This window comes from Rhinoraja longicauda, chromosome 1, assembly GCF_053455715.1.
Source record: "Rhinoraja longicauda isolate Sanriku21f chromosome 1, sRhiLon1.1, whole genome shotgun sequence".
In the NCBI taxonomy this organism is placed as follows: domain Eukaryota; kingdom Metazoa; phylum Chordata; class Chondrichthyes; order Rajiformes; family Arhynchobatidae; genus Rhinoraja; species Rhinoraja longicauda.
Genome location: NC_135953.1, coordinates 9129323 through 9150887, shown reverse-complemented (window position 1 = coordinate 9150887; position 21565 = coordinate 9129323). Strand labels below are relative to the sequence as shown.

Below are 21565 nucleotides of genomic sequence, written 5' to 3'. Positions count from 1 at the left end.
TTGCCTTGCTTCAACCCCCAGGGCACATTCTTGCAGCATTCATGGCAACCATCTAACAAACGAAGAAAGCTGCTTAATTCCTGCACATCCAACACAAAGGCAGATGGAAGCAGAGGCTCCAAGTGCAAACCATGACCTTTTCTTGATATTTCAACAGGAGCCCCATTCACATTTCTCATGCTTTCCCTGTTTGCACCCCAGCTTCGTGTTGGAGCATTTGATACCTCAGAAACAATATCTAGTCATTGTTATATTAGCTGCTTTTTGCTGCTGCGATGCATAAACTGACGGATGTGTTTTTTTTCCATTATAACTGCGATTACACTTAAAGAACTTCACCGGCTGTACAGCATTGGTGGGATGCCCCAAGAACACGAGAATGTCTCTGGTAAAAATGGCAAGTTTTGCGAAAGCAGCCAATTTTTCAGTTCAAGTTTTCTCAATTGGCTTTTCAAGATACACCCGTGAACAAAAAACAAACATGAGCCAATTCAGCCAAACAAACGAAAGAGAAGTTAAGGAGGCACGGTGGCGCAGCGGGAGAGTTGCTGCCTTACAGTGCCAGGGACCCGGGTTTAATCCTGACTACTCTTGCTTGTCTGTACAGAATTTGTACGTTCTCCCCGTGACCTGCGTGGGTTTTCTCCGGGATCTCCAGTTTCCTCCCACTCCAAAGAACATGTTTGCAGGTTAATTGGCATGGTATCATTGTAAACTGTCCCTAGTATGTGTAGGATAGTATTAGTGTCCAAGGATCACTGTTCGGCATGGACTCGGAGGGGCCGAAAGGCCTGTTTCCGCGCTGTATCTCTAAACTAAACTTTAAAAAAAACATTTAAAAAAAGTGATAAACTAGATAACAACAAAAAGATCTTAAACACACCCTGCAAATAAGTAAAATAATTCAATGCTTTAAACAACAGTACATTTGTTAGTTTGAACCTGGCAGTAAACTCCACAAATCAAGAGTTAAAAGCAATATTGATGCATGATGAAACCCTTGAGGAATTTATAAAAACATGCTTTCTTTAAATCAGGAATAGGTGACACTTTCCTTCTCTCCAGAGATGCTGCCTGTCCCGCTAAGTTACTCCGGTATTTTGTCTCCTTTCGATTTAAACCAGCATCTGCAGTTCTTTCCTACACTGAATATTTATTGCATGCTTTCTCAGCTGGTCCACAGATTTTATTTCCTCCCCACACACACCACTGACTCATCATAGACTGGTCATAACTACCACCTTTTCCTGTTCCTAAAAATACTTAGCAGCCAACGGCATTAAAACCAGTAAATGCTGGAATGCAGTTTGAGTTTAATTTTAGCAATTTCATGAGCACACTTTAAGCAGAGATTTGCATTTCTTTGTCACATTTATTATCAAATTACCATATAAAATCAGGACAGGGTCAAGATTTCAAAAACAGAATATTCAAACTGATTTTTGAGCTAAACATTTAAAACATCCAGGTCCATGTTCCATTCCAAATGGAAACATAAGCATAAGTAAATTCAAATAAAAAACTGATTGTATACCTAAACTAACCACAGCCTACCCAAATAAAACTAAAAGTTGATACTAGCAGCCTAAATTGTTTAATGCAATTTCCAAAGAGTGCAAAATAAAATTCCTAGTACAGCTAAAAGGAGAAGAGAGCTGCTGTATTTACAATTTAGTTTTTTAGTTTAGTTTGGAGATACAGTGCGGAAACAGGCCCTGCAGCCCACCGAGTCCGCGCCGACCAGTGATCTCCGCACACGAACACCATCCTACATGCACTAGTGACAATTTACAATTTTACTGAAACCAATTCACCAACAAAGCTGCATGTCTTTGGAGTGTGATAGGAAAGCAGAGCTCCCGAGAGAACCCAAGCAGGTCACGGGGAGAACATACAAACTCTGTACAGAGAGCACCTGTAGTTAGGATCCAACCCAGGTCTCTGGTGCAGTAAGGCAGCAACTCTACCTTTGCGCCACCGTGCCGCCCGCTTGAGGTATACACTGCTTTAGGTCAGACTCAGTCTTAAGACGCTGTAATGGCATTCATGCAATACAGCTTCCGTCAGGTATCAACTTTATTTTTTTCATTATAACCTTCTCAGCGTTGCTGGTCAGCTCAGACCCGTGGGTCGAAGGGCCTGTTTCCACGCTGTGCCTCTTAAAAACAAATCATGGATGCACTGGGCATGACCTGCACAGAAAATGAACTGCTCAATCCACACAATTACAGTGGCTTCAAGAGGTCTTGCCTATTGACACCCTGAAGCCTAATTGGTGGTGCAAATCAAGGAGACAGCCCTTGTTGTGGATAACGTCAAGCTTCTTCAGACTCAGTGGAGCTGCATTCATCCAGGCAAGTGGAGAGTACTCCATCATGTTCCAGACTTCTAATCGGGAGTGAATCAAACTGGGTAAAGACTGGTCTCCGAGACGCCAGAGATCTCACCATGATTGAATTTGGGGATGCACTTGGAGCCTTCCCCTTCCAGTATTCATTTAATTCACCCACCACCACTGATGATAGATGCGGTGGGATTGTAGGACTTAGATCAGATTTTTTGGTTGGGAAATAATGTTTGCATGAAACGTCACCAATCCACATTCTCCAGAGATGCTACCTGACCCGCTGAGTTATTCCAGCACTGGGAACAAAGTTATGAGAGGAATAGGTCGGGTAAACGCACACAGTCTCTTGCCCAGAGTAGGGGAATAGAGAGCCAGAGGACACAGGTTTAAGGCGAGGGGGGAAAGACTGAATAGGAACCCGCGGGCTAATTTTTTTACATAAAGGGTAGTGGGTGTATGGAACGAGCTGCCGGAGGAGGTAGTTGAGGCAGGTACAATTGCAACGTTTAAGAAACATTTACATAAGTACATGATAGGATAAGTTTAGAGGGATATGAGCGAAACACAGGCAGATGGAACTAGTTAGATGGGAAGCTATTTATAGCTTCACTAGGCATTTTTGGATATACTTTATTAACTTTTCATCTTGACAGCAATGTTTGAGTGTCGGAGATGCAAAGCTATCTTTTGTTTTAAGACTGTATCGTATGAGATTAAAGATTATAATGGTCCACAGACCTGTTGCTGCCGATGGCTCACATCAGCTCATGGGTTCCTAGATTTTGATTACCAAATCTGTTTCAGTCACATTTAGCACAAATTTCAGAGAACACAACAGAAAATGTCCCTGGATTAGAGGGTATTAAATATAAAGAGAGGCTAGACAAACTTGGATTGTTTTCTCCAGCTCATCAGAGGCTGAGGGAGGACCAGATAGACCTATGTAAAATTATGAGAACCTTTCGAAGACAAAGTCCTTATTAGAGAATAAAACAGGACAGGAACATACCCTTCAGCTGACCCTGTTCATGCCGAACGTGATGCCAAGTTAAATTAATCCCCTATGCTTGTCCATGATCCATTCGAAGACAATTCGAACCTTTCTCACGTGGTGGAAATGTCAAAGCCTAGAGGGCACAGCTTTAAGGTGAAAGGCGCAAAGTTTAAAGATGTGCAGGGAAAGTTTTTCTACCCAGAGAGTTATGGGTTCCTGTTTCGCGTTGCCATGGGTGATAGTGGAGGCAGATACCATTGTTGCATTTAAGAGGCTTTTCGAGAAGAACATTTCTATGGTGGGAATGGATCATGGACAAGCAATGAGGATTAATTTAACTGGCATCGCGTTCGGCATGAACAGGGTCAGCTGAAGGGTATGTTCCTGTCCTGTTTTATTCTCTAATAAGGACTTTGTCTTCACGAGGTGTGTGTGGTCACTTCAACCAATGCTATTATGCACAGATATATCTGCCAAAAAGGATTGAACGTTCATCGTGTCGGGCACTCAGCACCTGGCACAGACATGGCCTTCAGGACCTGTCTAACGTGGTCAGTGCTGATGCTTGAAGGCCAATTTGATGAAAAACATTGCAGTCCACCATTGAGAATACATGGCCTCTTGCATGCGGGCTCAGTGGACTCTTTCTGTACACTAATCAGGATATGCTTAGGTATGGCAATACTCTACTGGACAGATTGTAGGAAAATAATTTCACAGAGCATTTGTATGTGACAATAAAGCACCATTGAACATTCTGTGTTCTTGCTATTTCCTTCCACCAAGTAATGTCTAAGAGGAGCACTGAACTGACCATAAGCCGACAAAGGATAGTCAAAGGCAGGTCTACTCACCCATGTGTAGCCTGATGGCATGAAACCATGACATTAGGAATCACGTTGACAAATCAAAGTATTCTCCTTTCCACCTGCACAACAGCACTGTGCCAACAACCTCTTTAATTGGCCCATCCCACCAGTTAAGCAGACCGTCCCTAGGGAGTGTGACACGAGAGTCTAACATATAGGCACACCCAGAGAATCAGACCTCACAAATAATATCAGGCTGTTGGTAGATTTGTCTGTGGAAGATATCTTCCAGTTTAGATACAAATCCCTAGATGTTTGTCAAGAGGACTTTGTAAGGCCAACTGAGCTAGGCGCTACTTTTCCACGTCTAAATTTTAAATATAAGAGAGGCATCGATAGGGTGGATAGTCAGATCCTTTTCCCCCAGGGAGGTGATGTCAAAGACGAGAGGGCATAGTTTTAAGGTCACAAGGGGATTGTTTAACGGAGATTACGGGACAACTTTTTATTTACACAGAGAGTGGTGGGTGGGTGCCAGTAGTGAAGGTGGAGGCAAGTAAGATAGCGGCATTTAAGACTTTTAGATAGGCACGTGGATATGCAGAGAATGGAGTGATATGGATCACTTGCAGACATAGATTAGATTAACTTGACATCATGTTCAACATGGACATGGCAGGCCAAAGGGCCCATTCCTGTGCTGTACTGTTCTACGTTCCCTGTTAAATTCATCGCCAAGGTCAATGCCTGCGATCGACAGTTTTATTCTTGCCCTTGAATTAAGTGGCTTCAAGTCATTTCAGTAGATATTTGGGTTAATTATAAAGGGTTGTAACTATGGGATTTTTGTGTAAGCAGGTAAATATCCAATGGGCTAAGAGGTCTCTTACACCACAAGGAATAATGAGAAAAATGATGGGGGCAAGTCATTTTTCATCCCCATAAGCACGAGTGTTCCATAAGGGTTTTTACGACTAACGTTTAATAGGAATCTGAGGATGATAGTGTATGGAACGAGCTGCTGGAGGAGGTAGTTGAGACAGGTACTATTACAACGTTTAAGAAACATCTGGACAGGTACATGGATAGGATAGGTTTAGAGGGATATGGTCCATACTCAGGCAGGTGGTACTAGTGTAGATGGGGCATGTTGGTCAGCGAGAGTAAATTGAGCTGAAGGGCCTGTTTCCACACTGTATGACCAAGATCTACGACTCTAATACAGTAGTTTTTCTAGTCATTGTTACTGAAACTAGTTGTTGTTCTTATCCCTAATTTCAAACGATTAATTGAATTTAATTTTCACATCCGCAGAGTTGGAGTTTGAGCTGAAGTCTCTGGATTATTTGTCCTAATGGCGGGCAGTGACTAGTGGGGTACCGCAAGGCTCGGAGCTGGGACCGCAGCTATTTACAATATACATTAATGACTTGGATGAAGGGATTAAAAGTTACATTAGCAAATTTGCAGATGATACAAAGCTGGGTGGTAGTGTGACCTGTGAGGAAGATGCTTTGAGGTTGCAGGGTGACTTGGACAGGTTGTGTGAGTGGGCGGATGCATGGCAGATGCAGTTTAATGTGGATAAGTGTGAGGTTATCCACTTTGGTGGTAAGAATAAGGCGGCAGATTATTATCTGAATGGTGTCAAGTTAGGAAAAGGGGACGTACAACGAGATTTGGGTGTCCTAGTGCATCAGTCACTGAAAAGTAGCATGCAGGTACAGCAGGCAGTGAAGAAAGCCAATGGAATGTTGGTCTTCATAACAAGAGGAGTTGAGTATAGGAGCAAAGAGGTCCTTCTGCAGTTGTACAGGGCCCTAGTGCGACCGGACCTGGAGTACTGTGTGCAGTTTTGGTCTCCAAATTTGAGGAAGGATATTCTTGCTGTTGAGGGCGTGCAGCGTAGGTTTACTAGGTTAATTCCCGGAATGGCGGGACTGTCATATGTTGAAAGACTGGAGCGACTAGGCTTGTATACACTGGAATTTAGAAGGATCAGCGGGGATCTTATCAAAACATATAAGATTATTAAGGGCTTGGACACGTTACAGGCAGGAAACATGTTCCCAATGTTGGGGGAGTCCAGAACCAGGGGCCACAGTTTAAGAATATGGGGTAGGCCATTTAGAACGGAGATGAGAAAAAACGTTTTCAGTCAGAGAGTTGTAAATCTGTGGAATTCTCTGCCTCAGAAGACAGTGGAAGCCAGTTCTCTGAATGCATTCAAGAGAGAGCTAGATAGAGCTCTTAAGGATAGCGGAGTCAGGGGGTATGGGGAGAAGGCAGGAACGGGGTACTGATTGAGAATGATCAGCCATGATCACATTGAATGGTGGTGCTGGCTCGAAGGGCCGAATGGCCTGCACCTAATCAGATGTGCAGCACTTTGGTCAACGTGGGTTGTTTTTAAATGTGCTATACAAATAAAATTGACTTGACTTGACTTGACCTATTGTCTATAACCTCTGGATTACTGCTAGCTAGTAAGCAGTATGTAGGAAGCATTTATAGCCAGCATTTTCCAAACCTAAAACTACCATTGTGCAAACTGAGTGCATGAGGAAAAAGATAAGCACACAAGACAATATGTCACTTCAACCCGCTCTACAAGTAATAGCTATCACAAGTAACATCTGTAAGGCTACACGAGGATAAGAGAAATTCAGAATTCTCCATCGGAACTGACTGCAAATCAACAACTGGAGCTGAAGATGGAGATCAATAGATTTGTCAGATTAACCTATCCATGAATATGGAACTGAGCTACACATTGATCATTAACAATAGCAGAACAGGCATATCCCTGTTCTTATTAAGGGGCCAAGAACAGTGGCCCCATAGCAGAAGCGTCCACGTCGCGGGGCTGGAAACTGGAAGTGTCCTGAGCTCATTCTGCTACCACCACCATCTATTGTACAAGTGATGGTTCCCACTGATTGTCGTCGGAAGCTTGCGTCCTTTTCAGGACGGACAATGACAGTGATGTAACATATGAAACATAGTTGATGGACACGAAAAAAGAAGCCAAGAACAGTTTGCAATAAATACTGAGAGCACTGCATCACGATTGTTTACATAGAAATATAGAAAATAGGTGCAGGAAAGACCATTTGGCCCTTCGAGCCAGCACCTTACAAATGCTAACAATATGTATAGGAAGGAACTGCAGATGATGGTTTAAATCAGATAGACACAAAAACCTGGAGTAACTCAGTGGGTCAGGCAGCATCTGTGGAGAAGAGATAGGTAACGGTGACGTTTTAGATCGAGACCCTTCTTCACACTGAGAGACAGGGGAAAGGGAAACAAAAGATATAGACGGTGAAATAGAAAGACATTTTCAGACTGAGTGTCACCGACAATATCTCGTTTCCTTTTCCCCCAACTCTCAGTCTGAAGAAAGGTCTCGACATGAAACGTCACCTATTCCTTTTCTCCAGAGATGCTGCCTGACCCGCTGAGTTACTTCAGCTTTTTGTGTCTATCTAAGGTAAAACATCATTTGCTAGAAATCTCAAATTTGGAGGGAAAAACAAAATTAGCATTTTATATAGATGACCTTACATCAGAACAAAAATGATTCTCAATTAACAATGCTTGCTGAGAATTTCCAACAATTTTTAAATATTTAAAAAATAATACCGCATGGGTTAGCAATATGATGAAAAATTCCTGGACTTCACAGAAAATATATATATAATATATAATTCTTACGATGACATATTTCAAAATTTAATATGAAGAAATCCCCAAAAATTCCCACAGCAATAGATTTCAGTTATACCGTAATTAAAGCAAGGTTCCACCAATGCAATTTGAAAAAGCATCACAAAACTAAAGGTGTGTATTTCCTGCAGCAAATTACTTGATTACAAAAGAACACAAGCAATAGGAAATCCCCATCATTCAACGAGTTCATGGTTGATCTTTCACCTCAGGGCCACTGTCCTGAACCAACCACATATCCCTTGATTGTACCCATCTCTTGCTTGAGTGTACTGTGACTGAGCCTCCACAGTTGCTTGGGTAGACATCACCAAAGAGATTCACGACCCAATAGACAAAGAAATGTCTCCTGTCCTAAACAGCCAAGCCTGATTTTGAGATTGTGGCTTCAGAAGGGAAACGTTATCCCGACCAGCGTCTAAGTATTTTGTAATTTTTCATTTGACCAGTTCTTATTTCCAACTTAAAGAATATCGGCACAGTCTACTAAACATCTCCTCATACGGTATATTAGCCAAACAGGAATCAATCTGATGAACCTTCCTTCCACTTTCTTTCACAAATACCGCTTACATTTGGTAGGGAAGGCAGACCTATACATGATTTTTGAGATGCAGAATCATCATGGAATACAGACAAAAGCCCTAACTCCTCATTTTGACCAAAATACCCCATCGAAGTTAGTTCCATTTGCCCATGTTTTGCTCGTATCCATCTAAACCTTACCTATTCAGGCTACTGAAGGCTGTGGAGGAAGTCAATGGATATTTATAAGGCAGATATTGATAAGATTCTTGATTAGTACGGGTGTCAGGGGTCCTGGGGAGATGGCAGGAGAATGGGGGTTGAGAGGGAAAGATAGATCAGCAATGAGTGAATGGCAGAGTAGACGATGGACTGAACAGCCTATTTTTGTTCCTATAACTTATGAACTGATGTACTTGTCCAAGAGTTTTTTAAAATGCTGTTTTAGTACATGCTCATTCCATATACCCACCACACTGAACGTAAAGCTGCCCCTCAGGTATTAGAAACATAGAAAATAGGTGCAGGAGGAGGCCATTCGGCCCTTCGAGCCAGCACCACCATTCATTGTGATCATGGCTGATCGTCCACAATCAATAACCCGTGCCTGCCTTCTCCCCATATCCCTTGATTCCACTAGCCCCCAGAGCTCTATCCAACTCTCTCTTAAATCCATCCAGTGATTTGGCCTCCACTGCCCTCTGTGGCAGAGAATCTTTCCTCATATGACAGTCCTGCCATCCCAGGGATCAATCTCGTGAACCTACGCTGCACTGCCTCAATTCCAAGGATGTTCTTCCTCAAATTAGGAGAACAAAACTATACACAATTCAAATTAGGAGGCCAAAACTGTACACAATTCAAATTAGGAGACCAAAACTGTACATAATTCAAATTAGGAGAACAAAACTATACATTGTATTCATTAAATCTTTTCGCTGTCACCATAAACCTATGTCCTCTGGTTCTTGATCCTCCTGCACTGGGGAAAAATACTATGCATAGAAACATAGAAAAATAGTTACAGGAGTAGGCCATTCGGCCCTTTGAGCCAACACCATCATTCAATATGATCATGGCTGATAATCTAAAATTAGTGCCCGATTCCTGCATTTTCCCCATATCCCTTGATTTTTTTAGCCCTAAGAGCCAAATCTCTCTCTTGAAAACATCCAGTGAATTGGCCGCCACTGCCTTCTGTGGCAGAGAATTCCACAGATTCACAACTCTCTGGGTGAAAACATTTTTCCTCGTCTCAGTCCTAAATGGCCTACCTTATTCTTAAACTGCGACCCCTGGTTCTGGACCCCCACCCCCCAACATAGGGACATTTTTCCTGTACCTAGCCTGTCCAATCCTTTAAGAATTTTAAAATCTTTCAATAAGATCTCCTCTCATCCTTCTAAATTCTAGTGAGTACAAGCCCAGTCGACCCATTCTTTCATCAATATGTCAGTCCCGCCATCCCGGGAATTAACCAAGTGAACCTACGCTGCATTCCCTCAATAGCAATAATGTCCTTCCTCAAATTAGGAGACCAAAATTGCATACAATACTCCAGGTGTGGTCTCACCAGGGCCCAGTACGACTGCAGAAGGACCTCCTTGGTCCTAAACTCAAATCCTCTTGCAATGAAGGCCAACATGCCATTAGCTTTCTTCACTACCTGCTGTACCTGCATGCTTACTTTCAGTGATTGATGTATAAGCACACCCAGGTCTCGTTGCACCTCTTTTCCTAATCTGACATCATTCAGATAATAATCTGCCTTCCTGTTCTTGCCACCAAAGTGGATAACCTCACATTTATCCACATTATACTGCATCTGCCATGCATCTGCCCACTCTATCCTAGTCACCCTGCAGCCTCATAGCATCCTCCTCGCAGCTCATACTGCCACCCAGCTTTGGGTCATCCGCAAATTTGGAGATATCACATATAATTCCCTCGTCTAAATCGTTAATATATATTGTAAATAACTAGGGTCCCTGCACCAGGCTTTGCGGCACCCCACTAGTCACTGCCTGCCATTCTGAAAAGGACCTGTTAATTCCTACACTTTGCTTCCTGTCTGCCAACCAGTTCTCTATCCATGTCAATACCCAACCCCCAATACCATGTGCTCTAATTTTACACACTAATCTCTTGTGTGGGACCTTGGCAAAGGTTTTATGAAACTCCAGATACACCACATCCATTGGCTCTCCCTTATCCTCAAAAAAATTCCAGAAGATTGGTCAAGCATGATTTCCCCTTAAATCCATGCTCACTTTGACCGATTCTGTCACTGCTTTCCAAATGCACTGCTATAACATATTTAATAATCGACTTAAGCATCTTTCCCACTACCGATGTACGGCTTACCGGTCTATAATTCCCCGTTTTCTCTCTCCCTCCTTTCTTAAAAAGTGGAGTTACATTGTCTACCCTCCAGTCCATAGGAACTTATCCAGAGTCGAGAGAACATTGGAAAATGACCACCACTGTATCCATGATTTCTAGGGCCACCTCCTTGAGTACTCTGGGATGCAGACCATCAGGCCCTGGGGATTATCTGCCTTCAGTCCCAACAGTTTACCTAACACCATTTCCTGACAAATGTGGATTCCCTTCAGTTCCTCCCTCCCACTAGATCCTCAGTCCACTAGTATTTCTGGGAGATTGGTTGTGTCTTCCTTAGTGAAGACAGAACCAAAATACTCGTTTAACTGTTCCGCCATTTCCTTGTTATAAATTCATCTGTCTCTGATTGTAAGGGACCTACATTTGTCTTCACTAATCTTTTCCTTTTTACATATCTAAAGAAGCTTTTAGAGTGAGTTTTTATATTCCCCGCAAGCTTTCTTTCATGCTGTTTTTCCCCCTCTTAATTAACCCCTTTGTCCTCCTCTGTTGAGTTCTAAATTTCTCCCAGTCCTCTGGTTTGCTGCTTCCTCTGGCTAATTTATATGCCTCTTCCTTGGATTTAACACTATCCTTGATTTACCTTGCAAGCCATGGTTGAGCCACCTTCCCCGTTTTATTTTTTCGCCAGACAGGAATGAACTATTTCTGGAGTTCATCCATGCGGTCTTTAAATCTTTGCCATTGCATCTCCACCGTCAACCCTTTAAGTATAATTTGCCAGTCTATCCAGTCCAATTCCCGTCAGTCTCCTTTCTTTAAGTTCAGGACCCTAGTCTCTGAATTAATCGTGTCACTCTCCATCCCAATGCAGAATTCCACCATATTATGGTGACTGTTGCCCAAGGGGCCTTGCACAACAAGATCGCTAACTAATCCTTCCTAATTATATAATACCCAGTCCAGGATGGCCTTTCCTCTCGTTGGTTCCTCTACATATTGGTTTAAAAAACCATCCCGTCTACATTCCAGGAAATCCTCCTCCTCAGAGCTGTCACCAATTTGGTTGGACCAAACTATATATAGATTAAAGTCATACAGATTGGGCCAATAAATTGGTTGCATTCAACCAATCCATTCCTATCAATCAAGACACTGTATAATTGGATCAAGACACATTTTCTCTAGAAATAAATTCATCAGAACAAGTTTAAAGGAGATATGTGGGGCAAGTTTTTTTTTGCACAGTGGGTAGTGGGCGCCTGGAATGTGTTGCTAGGGATGGTAAAAGGAGCATATATTATTGCTGCGTTTAAAAGGCTTTTAGATAGGCAAAAAGGGATTGGAGGAAAATGGATCATGCAAGTACAGATGAGATCAGTTTATCTCCACATTACACCTCACACAAATATCGTGGGCTGAAGGGCTTATTCCTGAGCTGTACTTTTCTGTGGTGTTGATGGAGGCTCAAAGCCAACATACTATTTGTCCACTATGAGGAGCATTTATTGGAGGTGGGTGGGGCAAGTTTTTGTTTTACACAGAGAATGGTGGGGGCCTGGAATGCATTGCCAGCGGTGGTGGTGAAGGCAGGTAAGATAGGTGCACGGAAGGAATAGAGGGATATGGATCATATACAGACAGGTGACATCAGCTTTGTAACTTTGAAGGCACCAGAAATGTGGCGACCCTTGTGTACTGCCTTGGTGAGGTCTTCTATATGATTTTACCGAGTTGTAAAACAAAGCATTTCATTGTACCTACTAGGTACATGTGACAATAAAGTATCATTGATCATTGAGTTTAACTTGGTATCATGTTCCACACAAACATTGTGGGCCGAGGAGCCCGTTCCTGCTCTGTACTTTTCTACGTTCTACGTTGTTCTAGCTGCCTATTTAGTTGCTGTAACTGCAAGTTGGCTGTCACCGATTTGTGCACGAGGACAGCCAGATTCCCCGTTCAACTACAGCTTTCAAACACTCACCATTTACAAAAATGCATCACCTTTATTTTTTTCTACTGGAGCCTTTCATAGGTATCAAGTGTAAACAACTGGAATCCAGTATATATCCCTGCTGCGCACCACACATAACTCTTTATCCCAACTGTTTTCATTATCCAATACCAACCCTGTCTACTGCCATGTTATAATGTGCTCTTTAATTTTGTTGAACCATCTGTGTGCCATCTCACTGAGGACTTTCCAAAAATCCATAAACATGCATGAACTGAATGGTCATCCTATTATTCTGCTACTTACCTTTAGACTCTACAATGACATTGAAAAGGTGTGACAAGATTGTAAGCTTTCACTGAACATCCCAAATCCTTCCACAAATTCCCCATGAACTAGATTCAGAAAATTGTACAGCACAGAAATAGGCCCTTCAGCCCAACTTGTCCGAGCTGACCATATCTTTTTTTTTTTTAAAGAGATACAGAGCAGAAACAGACCGGCCCTTCGGCCCACCGAGTCCGTACCAACCAGCAATCCCCGTACATTAACACTATCCTACACACACTAGGGACAATTTATACTTATACCAAGCCAATTTACCTACAAACCTGTACTCCTTTGGAGTGTGGAAGGAAGATCTTGGAGAAAACCCAAGTGGTCACGAGGACAACGTACAAACTAGGTGCAGACAGCACCCATAGCTGGGATAAAACCCGGGTCCCTGGTGCTGCAAGCGCTGTAAGGCAGCAACTCTACCGCTGTGCCACAGCACCACCCTTTCAAATTCATCATTCAAAAATATTCAAACTTTGTCCCCATTTGCCTACATTTGATCCTTATCCCCCTGCCTTTGTTATCCATATACCTATCCATGTGTCGTTGTAATTGCACCTGCCTCCAGAAGTTCATTCCCTACATCCACCCCCCCCCCCCCCCCCAAAGAGTCTTCTAAACATCTTCTGTTCTCACTGAAATCTATGCCCTCTCGTTTTAGACTCCCCTACGTTGGAAAAACAGACTGTGACCGTCTATTCCCCACATGACTGTATACACCTCTAAAAAGTCACCCATCAGCCTCCTATGTTTTAAGGAAAGAAGTCCCAGCCTATCCTATTACTCAAGTCCTTCAGGCTTGGTAACAACATCGGGAATCCATTCCAACTCAATGAAATCCTTCCTACAGCTGGGCAACAAGAAACTCATACAATATTTCAAGTGCTTTCTCACTGACTACTACTATCTACCTCTTTGCTGACCCTCGGACAATCCGTGATCGGACTTTGCTTGCTTTACCTTGCACATAACGTTATTCCCATATCATGTACATTGTAAATGGCTCGATTGTAATCATGTATTGCCTTTCTGCTGACTGGATAGCACGCAACAACAAAATTTCACTGTACACATGACAATAAACTAAACTGAACAATTTAATAGCGCCAGAGACCCGAGTTCGATCCTGACAACGAGTACTGTCTGTAAGGAGTTTGTACGTTCTCCCTGTGACTGCGTGGGATTTCTCCAGGTTCTCCGGTTTCCTCCCACACTCCAGACATACATGTTTGTAGGTTAATTTGCTTTAGTAAAATTGTAAATTGTCCCTAGTGTGTAGGATAGTGCTAGTTTACAGTGATCGCTGGTGGGCATGGACTCAGTGGGCTGAAGGGCTCAGTGGGTTTCCGTGCTGTATCTCTAGGGTGTAAAATCTTAAACAAACAAAACTCCTGACTCCTATACTCAATGACTTTAACCAATGAAGGGAAGCATCCCAAATGCTTTCTTCACGACCCCATCTCCATGTTGCCAGGTCCTGCCCTGGTTTAACTTCCCAAAATGCAAACTATGCACGTAAATTCTATCTACCTTTCCCTAGTACATTTTGTTATTCAAAGTCTTTTTTCAATCTTAGATAAGACAAAGCAGAATTAGGCCATTTGGCCCATCAAGCCTGTTCCGCCATTCAATAACGGCTGATCTATCTTACCCTCTCAACCCCATTCTCCTGCCTTCTCCTTTGACGCCTTCACTAATCAAGAACTTATTAATATATAAGAAGGAACTGTATATGCTGGTTTAAACCAAAGATAGACACAAAAAGCTGGAGTAACTCAGGCAGCATCTCTGGAGGGAAAGAATGGGTGATGTTTCGGGTCGAGACCCTTCTTCATAACCTATTTATCTCCACTTTAAAAATACTCAATGAATTGGCCTTCACAGCTGTGTGTGGCAGAGAATACCACAGATTCCCATAGAAATTCCTCATCTCCATTCTAAAGGACATCCTTTTATTCTGAGGCTGTGCCCTCCAGTCCTGGACTCTCCCATTACTGGAAACACTCTCTCCACATCCACTCTAAGCCTTACATTATTCGGTAGGTTTCAATGAGATCCCGCCACCACCATCCTTCTAAAATCCAGCGTAGAAAGGCCCAGAGCCATCAAACGCCCCACATACGTTAACCCAATCATCCCCGGGATCATTTTCATAAGCCTCCTCTGCAGGCTTCTCCAAATCCACCACATCCTTCCTGAGATATGGGGCCCAAAACTGCTCACAATTTTCTAAATCTGGCCCGACCAGAACCATATAAAGCCTCAGCATTACATCCTCTCTCATTGTCCACGACACCACCAATTTTGACGTCATCCACAATGTTGTTAATCTGGTTAACAAGTTTGTCATCCAAATCGTTTATACAGATGACCAACAACAGTGGACCCAGCAGCGATCCCTGGGCATCAGGCATCCAATCTGAATAACAACTCGCCATTACCATTGAATATGCAGTTGTAGTGGGCCCTGGTGAATCTGGAGTATTGTGTGCAGTTTTGGTCTCCTAATTTGAGGAAGGACATCCTTGCTATTGAGGCAGTGCGGCGTAGGTTCACGAGGTTGATCCCCTGGAATGGCGGGACTGTCATATGACAAAAGATTGGAAAGACTGAGCTCATATTCACTGGAGTTTAAAAGGATGAGAGGGGATCTTATAAAAACAGATAAAATTATGAAAGGACTGGACAAGCTAGATGCAGGAAAAATGTTCCCAATGTTGGGGGAGTCCAGAACCAGGGGGCACAGTCTAAGAATAAAGGGGAGGCCATTCAAAACTGAGGTGAGAAAAACATTTTTCACCCCAGTGTTGTGAATTTCTGGAATTCTCTGCCACGAAAGGCAGTGGAGGCCAATTCGCTGGATGAATTTAACAGAGAGTTAGATAGAGCTCGAGAGGCTGGCTCGAAGGGCCAAATGCCTCCTCCTGCACCTATTTTCTATGTTTCTATATCCACCTGCCTATCTCCTCCTGGATCCCATGTGATGCAACCTGCCAGCCTATCCTTGCCAACGGTCTTGCTAAAATACATGTAGACAACATCTGTCCTGCAAAACTCAACAATCATCTTTCTCACCTCTTCACAAAAGTTTAAATTTGTGAGACACGATTTTCCATCCACAAAGCCAGGCTGACAATTTCTAATCAGTACAACACAAAGTGCTGGAGGAATTCAGCGGGTCAGGCAGCATCTCTGGAGGACATGGATAGGTGACGTTTCGGATTGGGACCCTTCAGTCCCAACCCAAAATGTCGCCTATCCATGACTTCCTGAAATGCTGTCTGACCCGGTGAGTTCCTCTTGCACGTTGTGTCTTACTCAAAATTTCAGCATCTACAGTTCCTTGTGTGTTTTCATCTTTAATTAATCCTTGCCTTTCCAAATACTTTTAGCTATATAACTAATAAGAGGTCAAAACTAAAGGGCACAGGCTTTGGGTAAGAGGTAATAAACTTGGAGGGGATTCGAGGAAGAACTTTCCCACCCAGATGATGGATTGGAATTTGCAATGCACCCAGACAAGATACTGAAGGCTTCAAACCAAGTGCCTCTAAATGGTCTGAGTATGGATAGGTACTTCATGGTTGGCATAGATACAATCGGTTTCTATACTATGATGACTCAGAGTCAAAAGGTTAAAGAACCTATATTCGTATCAAAAAAATAAAGACGTTAAATTTTCAAGACCTCACTCAGAGCAGCATGCCCAAATTAGCAAAATGTTCCAGACAGGAACTGAAAATATTTTAAAAGACTAAAATAAGTTGAAGACGTTGGGTTGGGAGTGAGGAGGGTATTTTGAAATAGGAGTCTAAGGAATGAACAGAATTGGTATGAGGGTGGTGCTGGGTGGGAGGACAGACTGAGGTTGGTGTAAGTAGGAACTACAAATGCTGGTCTGAAGGATCTGACAATAGACAATAGGTGCAGGAGTAGGCCATTCGGCCCTTCGAGCCAGCACCGCCATTCAATGTGATCATGGCTGATCATTCTCAATCAGTACCCCGTTCCTGCTTTCTCCCCATACCCCCTGACTCCGCTATCCTTAAGAGCTCTATCTAGCTCTCTCTTGAATGTATTCAGAGAATTGGCCTCCACTGCCCTCTGAGGCAGAGAATTCCACAGATTCACAACTCTCTGACTAAAAACGTTTTTCCTCATCTCTGTTCTAAATGGCCTACCCCTTATTCTTAAACTGTGGCCCCTGGTTCTGGACTCCCCCAACAAAGGGAACATGTTTCCTGCCTCTAACATGTCCAACCCCTTAATAATCTTATACGTTTCGATAAGATCCCCTCTCATCCTTCTAAATTCCAGTGTATACAAACCTAGTCGCTCTAGTCTTTCAACATATGACAGTCCCGCCATTCCGGGAATTAACCTAGTAAACCTACGATGCACGCCCTCAATAGCAAGAATATCCTTCCTCAAATTTGGAGACCAAAACTGCACACAGTACTCCAGTACGAAGGGTCTCGACCCAAAACGTCACCTATTCCTTTTCTCCAGAGATGCTGCCTGACCCGCTGAGTTACTCCAGCTTATTATGTCTATCTTAGGCTGAAGTTGGTGACAGTCAGGTGTGAGGGTAAAGGGGCTGGGTATGAGAATGGTCTGTGTGGGAACCAGGAGGAGAGAAAAACGGTAAAAAGGGAAGGGGGAGAAAGATGGGGACGGTGGAGGGGAATGTGGGAGGATGGGTTGAGGATCAATGTGGGCTGATATTGGGAGCCATCGTGGCGGGGTGGAAGAGAGGGTCGGGGACTAGTGGGGGTGAGGGGACCCGTGAGGGGGTAACCGGGTGGACCCGTTTTGGGTACCCATGTGGGCAAGGGGAGGGTCGACGACATGCGTGGGGGTGGGGGGATGGTGGGTTTCGGGTACCCATGTGGGTGGGTGGGGGGAGGGGAAGCGACCCCTGTGGGCAAGGGGAGGGTCAACGGCATGTGGGGAGATAGTAGGGATCAGGTACCAGTGTGAGTGAGAGGGTACCCTTGTGGGGGGGGGGGGAGGGGGAATGTGTGGGTGAGGGGAAGTTCGAGGACCCTTGTGAGTGGGGAAAGAGAGAGGATCAGGGACTTGTGTGGGTGGATGGATGGTCGTGTTGAGGATCAGTGAGGGGTAACCGGGGGAGGGGGAGAGAATCGGCATGGTTCACCGACCCAAGGGAGGGGAGGGGATGAGGATGGCGGTGACGGATAGGGGATGGCAGTGGCGTTCCTCCCACGGAGCCCAAGTTGTGAGGCTGCGGTCCGTCATGGAGCAGACCGACCCCTACCCCAGACCCCATCGCCCGTCCCCTGTCTGTGGAGGCCAGTTCCCCAGCTCCGGCCCAACAGTCCCTTCCCAGAGGAGGCCTCGGCCACTCACTTCAACCCCGGTCCCTCGTCACCCCATCCCCAGACCCCTGACTATAGTCCGGCGTCCCAACCTCCAGACCCCCCCCCCCCGTCCACCAGCACATGGAGGCCGGCTATCCAGACCCACAGGCCCCTTCCCAGAGGACAATAGACAATAGGTGCAGGAGTAGGCCATTCAGCCCTTCGAGCCAGCACCGCCATTCAATGCGATCATGGCTGATCACTCTCAATCAGTACCCCATTCCCGCCTTCTCCCCATACCCCCTCACTCCGCTATCCTTAAGAGCTCTATCCAGCTCTCTCTTGAAAGCATCCAACGAACTGGCCTCCACTGCCTTCTGAGGCAGAGAATTCCACACCTTCACCACTCTCTGACTGAAAAAGTTCTTCCTCATCTCCGTTCTAAATGGCCTACCCCTTATTCTTAAACTGTGGCCCCTTGTTCTGGACTCCCCCAACATTGGGAACATGTTTCCTGCCTCTAATGTGTCCAATCCCCTAATTATCTTATAAGTTTCAATAAGATCCCCCCTCATCCTTCTAAATTCCAGTGTATACAAGCCTAATTGCTCCAGCCTTTCAACATACGACAGTCCCGCCATTCCGGGAATTAACCTAGTGAACCTACGCTGCACGCCCTCAATAACAAGAATGCTATTACAGACCACCACCCCCCCCCCCCCCCCCCCCGGCCGGGAGTCTCCAGATCCCCAGACCCCCGGACACTCTGACCCCAGACCCTGGAGGCCGGCCCTTGCCTTTGCTCCAGCCCCCCCCCCCCCCCCCCCCGGGCCTCTGGCCCCTCACTTCAACCCGCAGCTCCCCGGACCCTCACTTGAACCCCCCGCCCTCGTCCTTCCATCCATCCATCAGACCCTGTCCCAACCCACATGGGGACCAGCTTCCCAGCCCATCAGACCCTGGCCCCAGCCCGACATGGAGGGGGGGGGGGGGGCACTCCAGACCCTCGCCCCCCTTCTAGCTCCAGCTCATGGGGGGGGGGGGGGTGCGCGGCTCCCCAGCCTCCAGACCCTCGCCCCTTGACTCCCTCACCCTCCCCCGGCTCCAGTCAATGGGGGGGGGGGGCGACTTCCCGGTCCCCACTCTCTCCAGACCCCATGGAGGCCGGTCTCCCCGCCCGGCCAGACTATCAGACCATGGCTCCAGATCCAGACCCTGGTCCCCCAGCCCCATGGACGGGGGCGGCTCCCCTCCCCTCCCCTCCCCTCCCCTCCCCGCCACACCACACTCTCCCCAGTCCCCCCTCACATGAACCCCGGCCCTCGCCCCTCCATCCTTCAGTCAGACCCCCAGCCCGTGTGAGGACGGGGACGGCTCCCCTCTCCCCCTCTCCCCCTCTCCCCCGGGCCCGGCCCGGCCCGGCCCGGCCGCTCGCTCACCTGAACCTGCCGCCGCAGTGTTGACACGACTCTCCCACCCAGCCGGCCGGACACACGCACTGGCCGGTAGTCGCGCTGCAGCTACCGTGGACACACGGCTTCTCGCACTCCTTGGCCGGGGCCGCGAGCCCGCACACCGCCACCGGCACCAGCGCCATCACCAGCACCGCCGCCGCCGCACCCAGCATCAACATCAGCCCCCAGCACCGGCCGCCGCTCCCTGCCCCTGCCCCGGCTCGCTGCTGTCCCTGTGCCACCGCCGCTGCCGCCATGTTCTCCAGCCCACGGCAGCGCCGCCGCCTCCAGCTCCTCCAGCTCCCCCCTCCCTCCGTCCGTGCGTGCGTGCGCGCGTCCGTGGGCTGGCGTGCGCGTGTGTCTGTGAGTGTGCGCGTGTCCGGGTGAGTGTGCACGTGTCCGGGTGAGTATACACGCATGACCAGGTGTGGTGCACATGTCCGGGTAAGTGCACGTGTCCAGGTGAGTGTGCGCGTGTCCGGGTGAGTGTGCGCGTGTCCGGGTGAGTATACGGGTGTCCGGGTGAGTATACGCGTGTGTCTGTGAGTGTGCGCGTGGCCAGGTGAGTGTGCGCGTGTCCGGATGAGTATGCGGGTGTCCGGGTGAGTATACGCATGTCCGGGTGAGTATACGCCTGTCCGGGTGAGTAGACGCGCACGTCCGGGTGAATATACGCGCGCGTCCGGTTGAGTATACGCGCGCGTCCGGTTGAGTATACGCTCGCGTCCGGGTGAGTATACGCGCACATCCGGGTGAGTGTGCACGTGTGTCCGGGTGAGTATACGTGTGTGTCCGGGTGAGTGTGCACGTGTCCGGGTGAGTGTGCACGCGCCCGGGTGCGTATACGCGTGTGTCCGGGTGAGTGTGCACGCGCCCGGGTGCGTATACGCGTGTGTCCGGGTGAGTGTGCACGTGGCCGGGTGAGTATATGCGTGTGTCTGGGTGAGTATATGCGTGTGTCCGGGTGAGTATACCCGTGTGTCCGGGTGAGTGTGCATGCGCCCGGGTGCGTATACCCGTGTGTCCGGGTGAGTATATGCGTGTGTCTGGGTGAGTATACGCGTGTGTCCGGGTGAGTATACGCGTGTGTTCGGGTGAGTGTGCACATGTCCAGGTGAGTGTGCGCATGTCCGGGTGAGTATACATGTCTCCACGCACCCAGACACGTGCACACTCACACGGACATGTGTACACTCACCCGGACACGTGCACACTCACCCGGACACGTGTATATTCACCCGGACACATGTCCGGGTGAGTATACGCGTGTGTCTGTGAGTGTGCGCATGTCTGTGTGAGTGTGCACATATCCTTGTGAGTGCGTGTGTCCAGGTGAGTGTGTTCGTGTGAGATTGCGTGTCCGTGTGAGAGTGCGCGTATCTAGAGTGCGCGTGTCCGTGTCAGTGTGCGCGTGGTTGTGAGAGTGTGCGCGTGTGTCCATGTGAGTGTGCGTGTCCATGAGAATGTGCACATGTCCCTGTGAATGTGCGTGTGCCCATGAGAGTGTGCGTGTCCGTGATGACTTGTGTGTCACTCTGCCTGCCAATGCCACTCGGTCCAAAGCCATCTCTCGCTGGCTCGCTTAGTTGATGTATGTTCTTTCCACATTGCCACGGCCTTCCCAGTAATGTTAAGTTTAGTGTCATGTGCACTAGTACGGTCAGTCATACAGCACTGAAACAGGGCCTTTGGCTCAACGTGCCAATGCCAAACAAGATGCCCCATCTTCAAGAGTCCCACTTGCCCATGT

General features: G+C 46.6%; 1 protein-coding gene across 1 annotated transcript in view; it reads right to left on the bottom strand.

Annotated features, from left to right (window-relative positions):
• atrn (attractin) overlaps positions 1 to 20117 on the bottom strand; it is a 339856-nt gene extending 319739 nt beyond the window's left edge. The window contains exon 1 of the mRNA XM_078406639.1: positions 19801 to 20117. Coding sequence (XP_078262765.1) covers positions 19801 to 20072 — 272 coding nt within the window. The 5' untranslated portion in view covers positions 20073 to 20117. The remainder of the gene's footprint in view (positions 1 to 19800) is intronic.
• Positions 20118 to 21565: the final 1448 nt, after the last annotated feature.